Source organism: Ammospiza nelsoni, chromosome 7 (assembly GCF_027579445.1).
Source record: "Ammospiza nelsoni isolate bAmmNel1 chromosome 7, bAmmNel1.pri, whole genome shotgun sequence".
NCBI lineage: Eukaryota > Metazoa > Chordata > Aves > Passeriformes > Passerellidae > Ammospiza > Ammospiza nelsoni.
The window spans coordinates 5,204,599-5,225,127 of NC_080639.1; the positions used below are offsets into that span (position 1 = coordinate 5,204,599).

General features: G+C 39.7%; 1 protein-coding gene across 2 annotated transcripts in view; it reads right to left on the reverse strand.

The window, feature by feature from the left end:
* The window catches only part of SPAG16 (sperm associated antigen 16), a 375,678-nt gene that overhangs the window by 161,640 nt on the left and 193,509 nt on the right, over positions 1-20,529 (reverse strand). For both annotated transcript variants that reach the window (XM_059476201.1, XM_059476200.1), the window contains exon 12: positions 15,048-15,233. In XM_059476201.1, the coding sequence (XP_059332184.1) occupies positions 15,048-15,233 (186 nt within the window). The remainder of the gene's footprint in view (positions 1-15,047; positions 15,234-20,529) is intronic.

The window sequence follows — 20,529 nt, forward strand, 5'->3', positions numbered from 1 at the left end:
GCCCAGCCCCACGCACTTTGGGGCTCACTCTTGTGAGCACCTCCAGAGGGTTAAAGCCTTCCCACAGCAGGGAGGTGACCAAAATCTTGTCTAATCCCTCCCTTCCCACTCCACACCCTCCCATTCCTTGGTGCTCCCTCATTTGTGTGCTGTTAACAAGATACTCTGTCAACAGCAACACCCAAACAGGACAGGAAAGCTATTTTATTGTGTTGGAAATTCATTTCGTCTCCAGGGACCTTGCCTCCTTACATATTTTGCTGTTCTAAAAATGACTTTGTCCCATTTCTATAACTTGAAAGAGCCTCTTTGGCAAATAATACACAGAAAGGGAAAATTGAATGTACCTGAGAACAAAAAAATAACAAAAAGCCACATGCAGAACAGAAAAAGAGGGCAATGCATTACGTTAAATGAAGTCTGATAGCTTGAACTTCAGATTCAGTGAGGTCTAATAGGGAGGGACATTTGGCAAAATTCCCCTAATAAATTTATAATTAACCAGCAGAAAGCAAGGCTCCAGTCAGATTTCTATTCTGCAGTGAAATTAGATAACAGCCAAATAATCACAGTCCTTGAAAGAGAGTGCTGTGAATGCAGGAGAAAAAGGCTGCAAAACTTCATGCCTTACCTTTGGGATTGAAGTGCTTATTTGCCTCAATTCCTGGTAATTTATGTAACACACTATGTATTACTGGAAAAGTAGCCAATTATAACACTGTATTTATTTTTCTGGCAGAGCTCTACTGTGTGTATTTAAGTAGAAGCTGTGTGTTTATTGAGCGTGTGGAAACTTCCTTTACCAGGCAGACACCAAGATGCAGCACTGAGTTTAAAAACACTCTCAGACAAAAAAAGCACAAAGTTTTGAGGCCACCACTGCTTGCTGTGGTGTTGGACATGGGCCTGGCTGCATGATGCCAGCCTGGGAAATATTAAAAACCTTATTTTTTACCATGTTTCTGTATGAAGTGCACATAGATGGTGGTAGGGTGAGCTTTACAGAATGAAGACTCTCCCTGTGCCATGGTGGGTTAGAACTCTCTGGCACAAATAGGCAAAAAAGAAATATAATCAATTACGTTTTGGTGCTTGATTGAGTCCAATACTACCCAAACTCAGGATCTCTTTTGATAAAAATTGAGAATACTAAATATGATTGACAAGAGCTTTATATGTTTTTGTGAGTGGAAAGCCCAAGTTATTGAATTAATAATATTCTGCTTAGGCTTTCATTAGAAGGTGTGAAAACTTTGCCAATAATCTATCTCCTTTTTTATTGGCTTGAAACATGAATAATGAATCTGTTCATTATTACACTGAAGATTTAGTCTCTTAATGTCTTGCATTTCTTTGAACAAATGAAGTGTTCCATGAGAAGTATTATTATTTGTATTTTCTGATTCTAGATGAAGGGGTTTTGCTGTGAAGGTCTTTTTTTTTTAAAGGAAAGAAAATAATAAGACTGAAGGACTTAAAATCTCTACTTAAATGGTCTATGGTCTTTCTGTAAGATTGTAATATATTCTTCAGACCCTTTTTCTATCTAGGCTTGGCTGTAGCTCATAAAGGTATCTTTAAAATCTCACTGCTCAACACTTGATTGTTGGCAGCACAGGGCACGTTTCAGCTCATGGCAACAGCTGTTGCACAAGCTCACTTTACTGAAATTGGGCTCCAAATAAATTTTGGTAACTTATTTCTGCAATTTTAGTTTGAACAGAAGCCTGTTACTTACAATCCAAATTTTTCAGAAGTGAGATGAATTTTTATAAGTTTCAAATTTGGATTATGTTTCCTTTGAGAAGGACTGTACTTCCCCAAGGTTAGAGTTAGGTCAACAAAAATGACTTTGGAAGTCATGGGACAGAAGATGATTTAGGCTTTTATATCCAAAATGTAGATTTTAAGTGCCCTTTTCATCAGCTTGGTCAAAACAGACCAAGTCAATTACAAGGTCTTGCTTGAAAATGTGCCTAACAGAGTGATACCAGGGAATGATCTAAAGTAATCCTGGTTGAATTAGCAATTCTCACCCCAGCTGCCAGTCAGAAATGACACATTTGTTAATACTACTCTAATGGGAATGTTCTGTGCATTCCCAGAACATCTGTAACACAGCAGTGGGATCTGGTCCCACATTGGTACCCACTCTGAGCACCATGCAGGAGCACACACTTCTATATTTCAAAATCCAGGTTTAGCTCTTTCCTCTGCCTCTGGAAAATCAACACCCACGTACCAAACCATCCATTTGTGGCTATGGCTTCTAACTTTTCCATCAAGTCTGTCTGCATGCAGAAAATAAATTCCATCAGCCAAAGGGAAAGCTTTGTGCAGCTCGGTGCTCCCAGCACCGACACGATCTGCAGCGGTTCCCCTGCAGGGTCAGCTCTTGTATTTCACAGTGATGGAATAAAATGCTGTTTCAATCCTTCAGTCAGGAACCAGAACACAAACTCCTCCTTGGAAATGCCTGTGCCTCCCTTGCAACATACAAAAAAACAAGCCACCAGAATCCCAAACCTCAGTCCAGGAGCAAGGGACACTCAGGTTCAAAAAGGTACATGGTAATTCTTAGATTATTTTTTGACTCTGACCCTTGCTCAGCACTTTCTGCAAATCAAGTTTCCTCAGGGGATTATTTTGTTGGACAGGTGAAGACAGGAGCATCAGAAATCACTTATTGAAACGCAGAGCCTTGTTTCATGAAACAATTATCTCCTCCCCCCTCCAGGCTCAGGGGTCTGAGCTAATCAGATCAGCCCAGGCTCAGTAATAATGAAATAGCTGTAACCCATTTAAGCAGGGCAGGACAAGCAGCGTGTTTGCTGCTCAGCAATTCTGCCACTGAACAAGCAAAGCCTCTCCCCTGTGACAGTGGGCTCTCCTTAATTACCACATCAGCTGACATCAGTGCTGAGCTCATGGCCTGCTCCACACTCCATATGAAGCTGTCATCATCTTATTATTTGTGTCTTCTTTTTCCTTTTACTACAACGACTTTACCTCTAAAACTACTGTCTTTTCAGCTAACCCTGAACAAGTAAATGCAGATGTCTGAACAAGTAAATGCAGATGTCTCAATCCCTCCTTGCTTTTCAAAGACAACAGCACACGTTTCGATGGATCACTGTCAAGTGATTTCATTTTTTGTGTCCTTACATTAAGGCTTATGTGAGAGCTATTTGAACAGGTTATTTTGCAGTTTTAGGTTTTTGCTGTTCAAATAAAATATTGTGGAGAAGATGAGCCATCTGCACTCCACATTAAGATCCCCTTTATGGTGCATTCCAACCATCCTGAACAATTTGTTATTTTTTTCCTTCTCTTCCTTGTCATCATTTATTTTATTCTTCTACACGATCATGTTAATAAATAAAGAATATGGCATTATATGCACAACTTTTGACTGGTGAGACATAACACAGAAAATAACAAATATGACAAGGAAAAACATAATTTGAAATATATTTTCACCAGAAGACCAGATAAACTTACTACATTATGCTGGAACACACATTTTCTTTGTGAGGCTAATCTGATCTATTGCTTCTGAAAACTCCCAGGCAATGTAGGAAAGAATTGTTTTCAACAAGAGTTTAAGTCTGTAACAGTGGATAACTGCACACTTTTAAAAAATGTCACTCCTGTAGCACTAAAGCCTAAAATACCTCACCAAAGCCTACTATGTTCATCCCATTAAGCTCTACCATGTCATGTTCCCTATAAATTTACATATTTAGGATGAGATTTCCAAGTTGCCTAGACAGTGCAGAGTCTGAGATGCTTGCAGCTGTTGGGTGCCCAAATAATGGGATTTTCTCACAAGACAATGTGGCTGCACCAACATATTTTCAATTAACCCCTTGGGCTCTTTGAAAACTCCAACTCTGGGTGAATTAAATGAAGGGTTGGGGTGAGGCAGCTGCTGAGGGAGAACTTGTTTAGAACTTGTTCTGTGCTGTCACCAGAATCAGGGAGCAGCTGATGAGGAGAACAAGTGGCTCTCTTCTGTTTGCTGCATTAAATTGCACGATGGGTGACCCAGGTCTGCACTAGCACAAAATTCTTGCCTTTCTTCAAAAAAGCCACCACTTTTGGAAAACTACCAACAAAAGGGAAAAACTGAAACAGGAACTGTACAGGAGGCCAGCAGAATAAATCTAGAGAACTCAACTAGGTCCACACAGTTGCCATAAAACTGACTCAAACCAGCTTTTAGCTCTCAAAAAAACAACCAAACCCAAGTCCAGCCATAATTTCATTTCACTACTTTTTAATATTTTTTTTGTGTATTTAGTATTTTTAATTTATTTTTAATATATTTCTTTTATGTCTTTAATACCAACCCATGTACATAAAAAGCACTGTGACTCTTGTCGGATGTTAGTTTATTTTCCTCCACATTTTAAATTTACTGAAACTTCCTTAGACGTATTAAACAAGCAAATTCTTTTTGAAAACAGTACAACAAGGCTGAGATGCAATAAATATAAGCACTTCAATACTTAAGTGAGGAAAATGAATTTCAGTGTGCTTTCAAATTGGTTTTTTTCAGTGTAGAGTTTCTTTATTTGTCCAAATAAAATGGATTTGAGTGGGTGGCAGCTTTAAGGAGTTATGCAGCACTATTCAATAGATTTGTGAACTTGGGAAGGGATTATGAATAATGGATTTGCTGTGCTCTTAGACATGGAGCCACAACAAAACCAGTGCCATTGGAAGCTCTCTAATGGGCATCTGCTGGAGTAAAGAATAAAGAGCCTGGTCCACCCACTGAAGCTACAGGTGCAGGAATGTTTGTTTAGATCAGTGCCTGAACACAGAATGGGAAGAGCTGAATTCCCAGGGATACCTCCTACCACTCCCCAAAAAGGGAAAGAAGGGCTGGATTTCCCTTTGCCAACAGCTGGAGGAAGGAAAAGATTGACTTGGAACACAAGCACAAAATACAAGAGTGATTTCATCTCCTCCTCACCTAGATGTGAACAGTTTGGTTTACTTTCCTTTTTGTTCCAACTTTCCCTGTTAACAGCATGATTTTCCATCAATATATTTATATTATAACATATATATTACACCTGTCTGATCCCAGTGTGCACACAAAATAAGTGCCACTGGATGAGAAGAGTCTCCACTGTTCTCCAGGGAAAGAGAGGCCTTTCCAAGTCCCTACTGAAATCTTCAGCTGCACACAGCAAAGCTCAGTTTACAACTGAATATGTAATCAAAGTACTGTCAAACCATGAGTGATAACCAGATATGGATCACTTAGAAGGCTGACACACTTAGAATTAGGTTTTCATCAGCCCACAGTGCCAGCTGCTAACTTCACACCTTGTATCTCAGTGTTCCCAAGCCCTCATTTCAATCTTAACCTTCCAAAGTCAGCGAAGATCTGTATAACTATGAAACAAACCCTGATATTAAAAAAAAAAATCTACAAGGGGCTTTTAAAGGAGCAGAAGATCACACACAGTATTTTTACCTTTTCCTTTGAATTTCAGAGCAGGGATATGAGTGTGACTACAGCTGTGTTCCCAGTGTGCAGCAAACTCCTGTGCCCTTTATGCCACAGAAACACTCTGTGACCGTCTGCTCTGCATTAAATAATTCACAAATTTTGTTGACATTTTACTGCAGTCTCCATATTAAGATTCCATTATCTAGATTGTTTGCGTTGGTGACAGAAATATGCTTGAAAAAGACACTAAAATATAAAGAAATTCATTGGGTTTGCATCAAGTGGATAATTCCAATACATATTTAATAGGTTTCCCACAGACACATGCCTTTGCAGGCTCTGAGTTCAGTAAATAGATGCATAAAAATTGTCTTGCAGATGGTGAATTGATTCCTAGCTGGGAATGATATTGGTCAACCTAAAACAAGATTCTTCTGTGATGATGTGTCTCAATTCACATCAGAAAACCTACAAATATTGAAGTGCAGAAGGGAAATTGCCAACATTTTAATTTGCTTCATCCTGATCTTCACCTCCACCAAGGCAAAATCCCTCTTATTTTCCTGGGAAGTGTCAGAGGGGTCATGTCTGCTGAATTCACAGGCTTAACCACTTGGATCATGTGGGAACAGACCTTACAGCTCTCAGCCTGCTTGAGGATTTGGAGATATGTCTCAAAGAATAACCCACACCAGAGAAGCTGTGTTACTTGTATGAGGTCCAACAACTTAGGCAAGTGTAAGGAGTGAGGACAGAAATGAGCCCCAAGCTTTTGAAAACTGCCCCAGAGAAATGAAATCACTATTGGGCTGGGAACAGTATTTATTCATATTTTAAGGAAGTACAAACACAATTCAGTGTCTTCCAACATCAATTAAAAACCCAGGACACTTTTTTTGTATGCAAGAATTAATTGTTAAAGGACTAAGATGCGACTTGTGTTCATTTTCCAGCTGAGGCTAATCAAAGATGAATAGAGTTTGCTCTAACAGGATGCACAACCAGAGTTCCACCACTTTGGAGAGAAAATAATCTTGTGTAATATCTGAACACTTAAAAGGAAACAATAAAAAGGAAGAAAAATAAAACCCAAAAGCATCACACACAGATATGTCTGAAGACTGCCTGGAGCCAGAGGACAAGAACTCAGAAAATTACAAGAGGAATTTACATGCATTAAGGCACCCACTACAGCAGACTTTTACTTTGAAATCAAATGACCAACGCATCTGATTTCAAACCAGGAGACATGAGCAGCTCAAAATAGCTCACATTCAGGTGGATATGTGGATATTTCTGTCAGAGTATTGTTGCTTATGAATAGTAAGATGTATTCCTGCTCTTTTTTAGTTCACTGGGAGACAAGAAGAGAAATAACCTACAATTACCTGTGCTGCAGACACGGAGATTTTGGGTGACAGTGCTCCACTTGATTGTGGAGCACAGACTGTGTGTGTATTATTTGCACTAACTGGTACTGACAGGACGTGGGAGTGATGATGGAGACACATAATTTTAATGAGCTGTTGTCTTCCCTGAGTTCTGTAATAATATCTGACACTTTTCACTGCTCTGTGAATGACTCTGTTGGTACAATTAATTTCTGGTTTGGTGGAGATACTGTAAGTCAGTATTTCTAGGAAAACAGCTTAGGTAAAGAAAAGCCTGCCAGTAATGAGTGACTGTAACGTGAGGGAGAAAGAAAACATCTGGATAATGAGCCTGGATGTGGAGTGGAAAACTATAATCTGACTTCAGTTGTGCTGAGTGCCTGCAGTGCTGATCCTCTGCATTTCAGTTCTGAATCTAGGACAGTGGAAACACCCTGTCAAGATCTGACTAACATTATGCAGGCTATAATATCTGCACACTTGCAAATAGGACAAAGAGAGAAAAAAGCAGTGCCTGAGCTTCCTCCAGTGCACACAGTCCCAGCAGACTCAGCTTTTTGGACCTGCCAGCTGCTCTGGTTAGGATTTGGTGGAAGGAAGCCTCAGTTTCACCTCCCTCATTCCTCCTGCTCCTGAAGTAGCTTGCAGGGAATTGAGGAGGTGTTTGGACAAATGAGGGACACCAAGCAAAAGGTGTTCAACTTCCAGAGAAGCACATTTCCTCACCAGCTCAAATAAAGCTCCTGCTGTCCAACAGGAGCCTCTCAGCCAACTACACATAATTTAGGAAATCTGGCCTGAAGGAGGACAACTAGAACATAAAAAAAACCCTAACAGCTGCACCTAGTATGTTTTTACCAAGCCATACTGAATGCTGAAACAACAGAAGCAAGGAAACTTCTGAGATCAGAAAATTACACATCCTTTAATGTAAATCAAGAGCAACTTTCTCATCTATCTCTTCATAAAAGAAATACTATGTAGCTAACTATGGTAGAGTTCAGGTAGGCCTACTCAGAAATCTCTGCAGCACTCAGACATTTTAGAACCAGCTCTATTTTCAGCTTAAGAAAAAAAAAAAAAGTAGTAACTTGATTTTTTCCCCCCTCCATTAATCAAAAACTCCCCTGTGCATCTCAAGACCAGTAGCAGAAATCAGAAAGCAAAGCACTTACATTTCTGTGTATTTAATGCTTTATGAAAAAAAGTCAAGATATTCTTAACTAAAAGAAAAATTATCACTTTAACTACTAAGATCTTCAAATATGCTTCTTGTGCACAGGCTAAATTGCCACAGATGGTTCCAGTAAAAGCCAGAGAGAAAATGGATTTATCTAGACCAGTAGCCAGCAGTCACCACTACAAATATTTCAGAAGTTACACTCCTGTCATTTTTTACAGAGTAATTAATAATCACATAAACATCTATCTCTCATGGATCTATATTATTACTGAAAATCCAATACTGATTTTCTTTCTTCCCACCCAGTAGGAAGATTTGAAGACAACTAATCTTGACATATTTTCATCATCCCCAAGGAATGGAAAGGCAGGGTTTTAATGATGACTTCAGTTGTTGACCTTGAGTAAAGCCCTTCACCTCTTTGTTTATTCACCAGATGTAAATAATGGTGTGGCTTGCCCAGCTCAGGCATTCCATGGGCATCAGCTAAGATTTTTCTGGCCTTTGGGACCTGCAAATATGTGACCATAATAAACATTTCTCATTGTTGATGCATGTTGCCTTATACTAAATTCCCTATGTGATTTAAGTTTACAACATTGAGTTCAAGCTACACTTCCTGTAAAGTTTTGTACTTCAAGCTTCATCTTATCCAGTATTATGAAGATTTAGCAATATCTTCCCCTTAACTGAATAGCTCTGCTTTGAATATAATCTTTTCCTTGATAATTCGCATTTGCAAATTGATTTTTTACAATTGGCTCTCTGGGAATTATATCAATGAAATTTTAGACATTCCTGATCCTGAAAAATGTGTTATGGAATTGTAGCATAATTATAAATTTGGAGGCTTGGGCATAGGCTTGGATTTGATTTGAAGGATTAATAGCAGCTTGTCTCTCCAGTGCTCCTTGGGGGATTCCAAAGGGAATTCTCCTTTATCAAAATGGCAAGCACTTCCTGCTCTGCTGTCAGGAGAGACATTACAAACTACCCAAAAATGGTCCTTCCACATTTCCTCTGAGTTCTTCTACCTGCCTTCTAATTTCCTGGAGGACATTTGTCTTCCTTGAAAATAGATTAGCTCCACTCTTACTGGAATCAATTAAATGTGGGATCTGGCCAGAGGAGCCTGTGGCTTGTGTCCCACTGAGCAGCCATTCAGATACCTCAAATGGGGTATCTGGACAAGGACTGGCTACACACACTCACCCTGATTCAAAAAGTGAAAATACAGCTCCATTTTGAAACTGGGAAATCTTTGGTTTCCTTCTGAGGTGATTTTTCGGGATCCTGATACGGATGCATTTGGTGTGGTGAAAAAACCCTACAAATCTGTGAATAAATAATGCAATTCAAAGCTGTCCATTGCCTAAGGGAAAAGGAAGAAAAAGAAACAGAATATGAATGTCAAGGATGGCAGGAGAAGCCAGGCCAAACCCTGGGCTCTGATAGCACAAAGCAAAGAGTGTGACCAGTCCACTTGGCTACTCCAGCTACATTAAATCATTACTTTAGTGAAACTAGAGAAAAAACCCACCCCAAAGTGTAGCAGCAGTTTAAAAGTGTAGTTTAAAATCAACTTAACCATGTCTTGCACAGCACACTCAAGATGTGTATTAATAAAACACAGGCAGTGCCATCATTGCATGATATCATATAATGGTATCATTCCAAGAAAACTGTAGCTGACAAGGGGCTTCTAATTAAACAAATTCCATCCCTGCTTCATTTCTTTAAATACTAACCCTAAATTTTCCAAAATTAAATGCTTCTCATGAAAAGAAACAAAACTATAAACAGCAGTTACCAAGGGGAGAGAAATCACAACAGGAGATAATTTTAATAGGGGCATTGGAGCAAAAGAAGGAATTATTTATATAAACTAGTAATTAATGTCAGATACATCTGACACTTGGGCAAAGAAGTGAGAATGTCCAGTCTTGTTGCAGAGAAGCAAAAAGTGTCAACAACGTTTTTTTGTATATCTGGAAATAAGTAAAAGAAATATTAACACCTCAGTAACAGGATGCTATCCTGGAGGTTTTACAGGAGAATCAACAATAATCACTATTAGTCACTTCTAACATTTGCACCTGAACAAATGCACCAAAGGATAGAAATGACTGAAGACTCAGGTAAACACGCATTTTAAAATTATAAAATGAAATTTGATTATGGGAGAAATTTCCATGAGTAGACAAAAATTGCCAGGTTAATGGAAAAGGAAAACAAATGAGTGATGGATTAAGGAAGCAGAAGTAGCTCCAATTCACAAACACTTCCTCACCCTGGGCTCTGCTGCAGGACAGCACAATTGCATTTCTTCCTGGCCTAATTCCACATAGTTTGAAAGGAAGTAGAGAAAAATGGAGAACTGGTCTAATGAGTGCAGAATGGATCAACTGGAGAAAACCAATTCTGGCTGTTCTGACTGCTGCAAACCATTTCTCAAGCTCAAAGCATAAATAACAATGTTCACATTTAACATTCGGTGTGGAGCATATGTCTGCAAAGCGAAACAACCGCCTGTGTTTACATGAGATATATGATGCTCAGCTTGATTTGCATATCACAGATCAGGCTGTAAATCTCTGATGTTATTTACCACTGGATAATTGAAATTAATCCTGCCAAAATGACTTTGACAGTGTTGAATTTATGGTCTGAGAAAACACCCCTGGAGCTGGCTGCTGTGCTAGAACATAACTGGCTGCATATTTTCAACCTGAGCTATGCTGCTGCATAAAATCCTGGCCACAAATGAGAAACCTCTCCCTTTCTTCTCCAACTTCCTATTTCCATAATCATTAAGAAGTGGGGATAATTTTGAAGGTAGCAGATATGTCCCTGTTTTGCTGTTTTGTTTTGGTTGCATTTTTTTCTAGCCATGGCAGGCACACAAGTTACCTTTCTTCCCTGCACTCCCCATCCCAATGTTACAACATTTTCTTTTTAATTCTCTTTAAAAGCAACCAATTATCCCAGCAGAAAGCATCAGGAAGTTCCAGCAGCAGAACTCAGACTCCCTTGAGTCCTTCAGTAACTCAGATCATGGCTGTGTCTCAGCCTGTGTCTGTATTTCCAGAGAAAAAGGAAGGGGCTTGGATTTTTGTTTCTTTGCTTTCTGTTTTATTTCTTAAACTCAGCTTGTATCTTTACATAGAAGGCACATAAGTTGTCTAGAACACAGTTTTATACAAAGCTACCTCACATTATCCTCCTGGTAGGAATGTCATTTGTGGCTTGATATATGATTGAAACTTTCATTATACAGACAAGAAAAACATTTGTGAATAATAAAAACCCCCAAAAAACCAAAAACCCCAGCAGTAATTTTACATTCTAAGAAAATAAAATTCAAATATTTAGTAGGCAGAGCTTTCTCATCATTGGCAAAGAATTATAATTTATTAAATTGTAATTTATTAAAACTACTGGCAACCTTTTCCTATTCAAGAGATGTTGCAACTTGAATTCTTTAAACTCCAATAAGGGCTTTGATGATTGTGCAAGTTGCACCTTGGATTTCAGTGCTAAAAGATAGCAAATAGCCTCCCCAGTTTCTTACACCAAGTGTGCAACTACAGAGAATGCTGTATATTTTCCAAAAGCAACACTTACAGAAAAGTATGTACCTAATGTATAAAAGTGGCTTTTTTGAAACTCAGGAAATGAAAAACAACTGTCACCCACTACAGAAATGGATGTATTTTTATTTGTAGCATTTTTTAAAAATATACCTCTTTCAGAGAGGCGCCAGTGATAACTCTGACATCCTTCTTGCTTTTCTTCCCCTACAATCTGCTGCTTTCCAGGCCCATTCAATTTGAAAGCAGGCATCCATCCAAATATGTAATATTAAGGAAGAAAGACAGCTCTCATTTATAACATCTTAATTCCTTGTTAGTGGAAAGAATAAAACCACCAGATTAACTGTGATCACTGATTATTATCCTCCCACAAGAATGTTATCTTGGGCTCTGTCCCCTGCTCAGAGCTTGTGGCACCTGTGATGCCTTGTCAAGGCTGGCACAGAACAGAGGCTAGATGGAGTTAAAGAAGGGATTTATTAAAAAATTATGAAGTAGGGATTTATTAAAAGGCCTCAATGGATGCACCCTGGGCAGCACAAGAGCCCAGCCAGGGCTGCACCCAAGATGGACCAAAATGGTCACAAAATGGTCAACTGGTCACGGGGTCTGTCACTTTTATAAGTTCTGATCCATTTGCATATTGGAGTTAATTGTCCAGTTACAGCTTTAGATTATGAAGTCTTGTCCTTCTTGGTTTTCTCTCTTCCTTCCACCATTGTTTATGCTCTTAGGCTGAGACTTGGATCATTTGTCCTTGGTCCCCAGCTAGAGAAGGAATTGTTTTGTCTCCCTGCTCTGTGAAGAGAGCTCACCATCCCTTAATATAAAGGTCAGAATTACACACTAAAGCAGTACAGAATGTGAAAAATATAAAAGCTAAACCTGAGGCATCACTTGGACAGAGAGAATGCTGATGATGGCACCGGGATGAGCACCTGTTGTGTGGGGATGGGGAGACAAGTAACATTCCAAGCATCATAAACCATGGAAGGCCTGCTCCTTGTCCCTCCCAAGGCTGCCAGGGAGGCTGAAGGAGGGCACACATTGCTGTGGTGGCCAGCCCAGCTGGCTGTGCTCACACCAGAGAGCTCCAGGCTCGTGGCACATTCCAGAGGACACCCTGGGACAGCTGGGATTAGTGCTGCACACTTGGCCAGATAGCTCAGCAAGCAGCACTGCCAAGCCCAAACTCACTGCAGGCTCTTCTGTAGAGCAGCTCCAAATCCAACAGCAGCAATTTAACAAGCCAATGGAAACCATCAGCTCATTAATCTGTCCATAGCCTTCCCTAATTTCCAAATCTTGCTATACATCCTGCACAGGCTGATTTGTCACTTGAATGAGCCAACATGGGCATAAGGCCCAGCTGCAGCTGAGTGTTCTGCAGAACCAGGATGGCTTAAGCCTGAAACAGCCACATTGTCATCAAACCCCTTGTAGAGAAGCTCTTCCAAAGTGTGTCATTTCTGCACAGCCCTCATTTCATATTAAGTGCCTACACCACCTACAGCTCTACAAACTCACTTGAACCGACCAGCAGAACTCACCTGTTTTGCACTGAGGCAATGCAACAGCACCCAGCACATGGCTTTTACTGGGAACACACCAAAACCCCAAAACCCCAGCAGTGAGGACTCCCACAGCATAGGGGCTTTGTTTTTTTTCATACTCTGAATACACCTTATTTTAATCAGACTATGTCACATCTTTATACCACTTCCTGCTGCCTGTAGCCACTGAGATTTTGCATCATTTTTGGTGTTTCAGTGACTCTGCACGGATAGTGAGCCTTTCACATCATGGCTGGGATGTTACTCTCTTATTTTCACAAGCAAAGCACAGCTCAGATAGACTGGAGGCAGAAATGGGAGGTGGTGATGAGTGTGAGTGGGAGGCACCATGGGCTGGTGGTGAAGGTTTGCTTTGATTCCTCTGACTACAAAAGCTTCCTCAGTAGAGAAAGCATTTTCAACTGTCTAAACAAAACCTTTGTCTATGCAAATTCAAACCCATTCTGACATAAAATTAAAGCTATTGTTAGTATTATTTTTAAAGGTCATGAATATGCCATAAAGGATGATCAAACCATTAGAAATATACAACAGGTTAAGAAAAGAGGTTACAATACATTAGATTTTTGCTCTTTCCATTTCTAAGGAAAACACTGACCATTAATGCTTATTACAGATAGCAGTGGTGGAACATCATCTGTTCTCAGGACTTGCTGACCATTCATGTTATAAAAGCCACCTCTCAGCTGGCTTGAACTTTGCCAAACCTTAACTAGTTGGGGTTTTTTTTCCAAAATAATTTGGAATAATTCATGAAAGGATGGGTAGTTATCCCATTTTGAAAACAATATTTTTAATATCATTTAATGCTTCTTCAATTCATGGTTTGAAAGCAAGACTGGAAATCTGATACTGACAGAGTTTTAATTAACTCTCAATGGAATCTGGATGAATTGCAACAGTTTGAAAAATCTCCAATAGGAGCTCACTGCAGCTGCAGAAGACTGGGAGGGATTTAGGAAAAAGGAACAGAAAAAGAAATTCTCTCTTGCTTTTTCCGTGAAGCTTCTTCCCCTGCATTGGCCAACAATCATGAAGGGGTATTTTACCTCATTCAAATGCAAAGGAAGTAAAAGACCAATAGGAAATGGAAAAATCCATTAGGACAGGATAACAAAGAACCAGGGAAAAGGCCTATAGGATTGGAAACTTCTCTGTGGACTGATGGCATTCAGCTGTTAATGATCAGACGTAGCACAGTACAGTACAGGAGTCTAGTTTATAGAGAGAGAGTTTGGAAAGAGATAAATCCATCCCATGTCTTTAAGGGGTAAGTAAATCAAAACTGAAGACAACTGGGGAGAGTTAAGGAACTAATAATTAATTGGTAAGCACAAATACACTGATATTTTAAAAGCACCTTCATAAAAATGCATTTGCCTGGATAACAAAGAAGGTATATGTTGATTTATTAATCAAGAGTCACCTTGCTGAAACATAGATAATGACTAAAATAAATTTCCACTTGACTAACCTTAGAGTGTGTTGTGTACTTATGAGGTTGAAACAGCATATACAAAACTTACTGAGAGTTTTATGCAGTTACTTATTCAAATTACACATTGAAGTTCCACTAAGCTCTTCCCTTAAAAAACCCGCAGCAGTGAAGAATAATGGATACCAAGTGAAAGCCTGTAAAAGCAAACACTTTCTTTTTGACACTATTTTAATTTAAGTCCTTCCCAGCTCCCTTTATCTAGTAAATCCCACCAGAGGCTGATTTTTCCAGCGCTGCCTTTGATTCCCTCTGCTCTCCGAGTGAACTCCACCCATCGATGGGGAGCTAAACCCCACCCCTGGTTAATGAAGGTATCAATTAGCGAGCACAGAGCCCCGTACCTGTTCACATCCCAGATCTTGCTGGTGCAGTCGGCGGAGGCAGAGGCCACGAAGTCCCCGCAGGAGTGCCAGGTGCAGCCGCGCACGGCGCGGGAATGGCCCCGCAGGGTCAGGATGCAGCCGCTCCGCGACAGGTCCCAGAGCCGCACCGTGGTGTCACCGCTCGATGTCACCAGCTGGGTGCCACTGCCAGAGGAAAAAAACACGTCTGAGCCAGGAGACAGATGAGAAATGGTCAAGCAAAATAATTTAGCTCTGTTTGGAAAGACAGGTTAAGTTACAATTGTTGATTTTACCTTAAATATAAACATAAACGAACAATATGAACATATGAACAAAAATGATCTTTGGAAATGTTCGTATTTTACTGTGCACAGTTTTCTGACATGCTATGGATGAAGTGGCCACATGTGGGAACCCAGGACAGCCAGGACCCCTACCAGGGGGCTCAGAAGCCCTGGCACAGAGCCCAAAACACCTGTGGGTTTGATTATGACCCGTGGAGCAAATTACCAACCTGATATGGAGATCAGCAAGCCACGACAGTTTAGGTAGAATAATAGTGAAGTTATCATGAAGTGAAAAAGTAGATTTTGGGGTTTTTGGTATGGGGGTTCAGGAGGCAAGATGGAGGGATCTGGGCGTGTCCAGCCTTTCTTCTTCTTCTTCTTCTTCTCTACCTCCATCTTCTGCTGTTGGCACTTTTAGATTGGTTTAGAGTAGAAGCTCACTGTCTAACATAGGTGATAGGTATTGGAAAGTGATTGTAAACATGTTATACATAGTTTGTAGTATAAAGAGATAACAGCGCCCCGGGGGCAGGCAGAGTGTCTCTGGCTGTACTGCTGAGTGGACCTTGGCTGGACAGGAGAAAAATTTTTATAGATAAGATACAATAAACAACTCTGAGACTGAAAACTGAAGAGCTCCGACTCATTCTTTGGACGTGCGGGCCGAAACAGAGACTTTTCACGTATCTCGGGGCTGCAATTAACAATTAAACTCTGAGAATACAGAGCCCAAAACACCTGTGGGTTTGATGATGACCTGTGGAGCAAATTACCAACCTTAGATGGAGATCAGCAAGCCACAACAGTTTAAGTGCAATACTACTGAAGTTATCACAGGGTAGAAAAGTAGATTTTGGGGTTTTTGGTATGGGGGTTCAGGAGGCAAGACGGAGGGAAGTGGGCATGTCCAGCCTTCCTCCTTCTTCTTCTTGGCCTCCATCTGCTGCTGTGATGGTGGCACTTACAGATTGGTTTAGAGTAGAAGCTCACTGTCTAACAAAGGTGATAGGCATTGGGAAGTAACTGTAAACATTGTACAGGTAGTTTTTTGTATAAAGACATAACACCACCCCAGGGACAGTCACTGTGCCTTGGACTGTCTTGCTGAGCGGACCTCAGTAGGGCAGGAGAAAATTTTTTACATATAAAATACAATAAACAACCTTGAGACTGAGAAATGAAGAGCTCCGACTCATTCTTCAAGTGCTCGGGCTGAGAAAAGAGACTTTGAACATTCTTGGGGTCACAGCAACCCAGAAAGACCCCGAGAGCCACATATTAATAAATACACTATCAAAAGAAAGGGAGATAGGAAGTGGCTATCCCTACAGGAAAGTAAGTATGGCTTTCAAATAAATTCCTACTTTTTGCAGTTCATTTATGAGTTAACCAGACCTTTCAAAATACAATAAGATAGATTCAAGGAAGAATATTTTGTTATTTTCCAAATTCATACAATTTTCAAGATCTATTTATTTGTTAAAAGCATTTTAATTTTGTTTTTTCTAAGTTTGTATAAACACTTCAACACATTCACCATCTCTTGGGGTCATAGATATGTTACATAAATGAAAAATACAGGGTTCATCTCAGATTTTTTTTTTGGCCAAATCTCAGATATAAACTAGTATAATTCTATTTCCTTAAAGCACGGACATATGGCTTCAAACTAAGAGTCCATCTGTAACATTTTATATAACTAGTAGGAGATTCTTAATAAAATAATTAGAAAAAGTATGTAGAGTGTTTCTCTTATTAAACCCTCCCAGACCTACCCTGTGGCTCAGGATTTCTTTGTGCTTAAGAAGAATCCATGGATTTTTTTTTTCCCCTATGAGTAATTGATTTTTGAACATATGCAAACCTTTGGCAACTGCAATCTCTTATGTCAATGAATTCCAAAATTTAATTATGCCTTGTGTGAAAAGCTCTTCTGGGGTCTTAAACACCTTACTTCATTTTGTTTCATGCTTCTAATTCTACTGCTGTGATGAAAAGCAAACACTGAGTGCACCTTCACCATGTCTGAGTGTGCCACCAGCTGTGGTGGGACAGGGCCTGTCCTGTTCCCCTCCAGGATGGAGACTCTGACTCATTCCTTGCGCCCTTGGAGCACATTTCTCATCCCTCTCAGCACCCTGCCAGCTGAAAGGGAAGGAACAGGTACCCAAGGAAGGTACACAAGGGCACTGTTTCCTGCTTTATTCTGTCTTCTTTCCATTTAGTTACTATTTTTGGCACTACTGAAGAGAAATTTTCAGCAAACTGACCACAGTGGCTCTGAGATCTCCGTCCTGAGTGCTGATAATTAGACACACGCTTACCTATTATCTATTCTTATCTTAGGACTGTTTCTTCCTGTGTGTATTCCTTTGTCATCACCTGCACTGATTTTCAGCTGCTGCTTCACCATCAAATCAACTGTAGAGACAGGAATTTTTCCTGTAATTCTTCACATGCTCCTTTTCATTTCCCTGGCTAATAAGCAAGCTCATCCTCATTCCCTTCCCGAGTTTCCAAGATCATCTTAACAACTTAGGTCCCAGCACACATCCCTGTGGGACTCAGAAATTAATTTCTCTGTTCTGAAAGTGACATTTGATTCCTATCCTTTCACCAGTTTTTAAACTTGTGAAATAAATTTCCTTTTTATTCAGGACAGTTCTGCTTCCATGAGAGTTTCTGTCAAATGACCTCAAGAAGAATTTGCTGAAAATCCAAGTACAGGAAATTCATGAACCTCCCTTGATCAAGTGCTCAATAAACCCTTCAGAGAATTCCCAACTGATTTCTGAGGCTTAATTTCCAAAGCCATGCTCACAGCTCCCAGGGCTTCACTGTCATAAATGTATCCATGGATCCTGTAATTTGCCTCTTTAATATAATTCCTATCAAGATATGAAAATTAGATCAATCCATCTAGAATGCCTTCATCTCAAAATCTTTTAAAATATTGAAAAAAGTTAACACAGCCCTCCCAGGAATAACAGAGGTTTTTACTTTCTAAGCAAAAATCTATTTCTATTGTTTTCATACTACACAAAAACAAGAAACAGGAAAAATGTTTGGGGATAATACACAAAAGTACAGGTCAGAAATAGTTAAGCTGTAGGTTTTCAGACCAATTTCTGCCGTTATCTGAACAACATCAATAAGATGACCTTGCCCTTAGGATCCAATAAACTCTTTTATTTGAATAATGGCAAAGGTCCTATCTCAGGCAGTAGAAATCCTTCTTCCACATCTCTGAATATAAAATTGTGGGAACTGAAAACAGCTCAAGGGTTGATCCTAAGCACTATTGTAAAACTCTGAGTAAGAATACACTCAGAGATATGTAATTCAGTGCTGCAGTTAATTTAAAAATAAAGGTCTGGGACCTGTGGTGTCAACCCTTTTATGTTATATTCTCCCTCTCCTCCTTTTCCAATAGATGTCCACTGAATCACTTGGTAAAAGTAGCCAAGTGACAGCTTGAAATATGTGCATCATTTACCTGATAGATCTTAGGGGAGAACTTGCCACTATGAAAGATCACCCAGCCAAGATTTTGCCTATTTTTAACACTTGCAGTTTAGGTTGCTATTTTTTGTGAAAATATCATTATAATATTCATTAATGCAGTTACACCCCCATGCCTCAGACAAAGCCTGGAGAGATTAATCTCTCAACATTTTTTTATAACGTTGCACAAGAATAGTCCTGAAGCTTTTGTCACATATATCAGAGCATAAAGGCTTGAAGTCTGAGTAGGGGTTCTGAGGAGACCCTAATTTTGTCAAGCTGTCAGGAATAAATGTGCTTTTGTTAACGAAACACTTTCAGTTTTAATAAGCCAGATCTCAGTTCTGGAGATAGATAAAATTAGAGAAATGACAAATTATCATAGCCCTTAGACATTTATAAAATAGGAGCTTAAAACAAATTCAGAGTCAGGTATAAAGTGGGACTGATGAAATCTGCAATTGATTCAGAGGGAAACATGCACTGCCACTGTTGTGAATCACAAAAAGAGATATATGGTTTATGCATTTTTTAATACATAATCCCCAAAATGCTACACAAAGAACAGGTTCCTTGGGCTGAATTTCAAAAATACACCATCCAGGCAGTGATGAAAATCTTTCAGAAAACAGATGTGAGCAGGAAGGTAGTTCAAATGGATTCAATTTGGCAATCTGCAGCAGGGGAAGGAGTTACAAGTGAGGTTTAGCACTCCTTACAGATCAAAGGAGAAAAAATAGTGGAGATTGGAAACAAAAGTGCAGCAGGAAGCAGTTTTGAGGGACAGACTGACAGTGGAAGTAAGGGCAAAAATACTCAGGAATACAGGAACCCAGTGCCCCAGCCCCTTGCAAGATAAGTTCCCAAATATTCCCTGTGCACAAAAAAAGCATCAGGTCATTAAAGGATGGGGACCTGTGATTATCCATGTAGGAACTTAACACCAGCATTTTTGGGAAGCACAAAGGGAATGGTGGCTGTCAGGGCTGCTTCACACAAGGGCTGCACCCCCTGCTCAGGAAACCCTCCTGGTCAGGATTCACACCAGACACACACATAATGAACAGCAAAGTGCTGTGTCAAGCCAAGTCAGACACCTAAATCAAGATGCTGCTATTAGGAAAAAGCCCTATCTACTTAAAAGCTGATCAATAATGACACACTTTCTCTGATTTGCAGCATTTTTCAGTCCTGGGAGATAAAAAGAAATGCTCCAAAATCTGAGGGAATGTTTTGTTACCCATGGCTGCAAGGTTTTTTGTACAGTGCTATTTTTCCTTATAAGAGCATGTGGGGGGAAGAAACAAATGTATCAGGGAAAGCAGCTGTTTTTAATGTTTAGCCTGTCAGTTTTACCCAGGTATGGTAGTCACACAGTCCTTTATCATATGACTGATTTTAAAAAAAATAAAGCTTATTTTGATATTAAAACATATGAAAATATGACCTCAGCCTTAATTCTCAGCAGCAATACATAAACTCCATTTGAATTTCAGACTGCTCACTAACAGGGAAAGCTCCAAAAAATCCTGTGCACTGTGCATATATCTAACTCAGAGGAGAATAAAACACTTTGTTTTTTAACAAATACATCAAAGAACTAGGCAAGATATTAGGAGACAAGAAAAAGGTAAATCCTATCTTGTTCTGTCACTTCAAACACATTCACATTTATGCAAATTACTTTG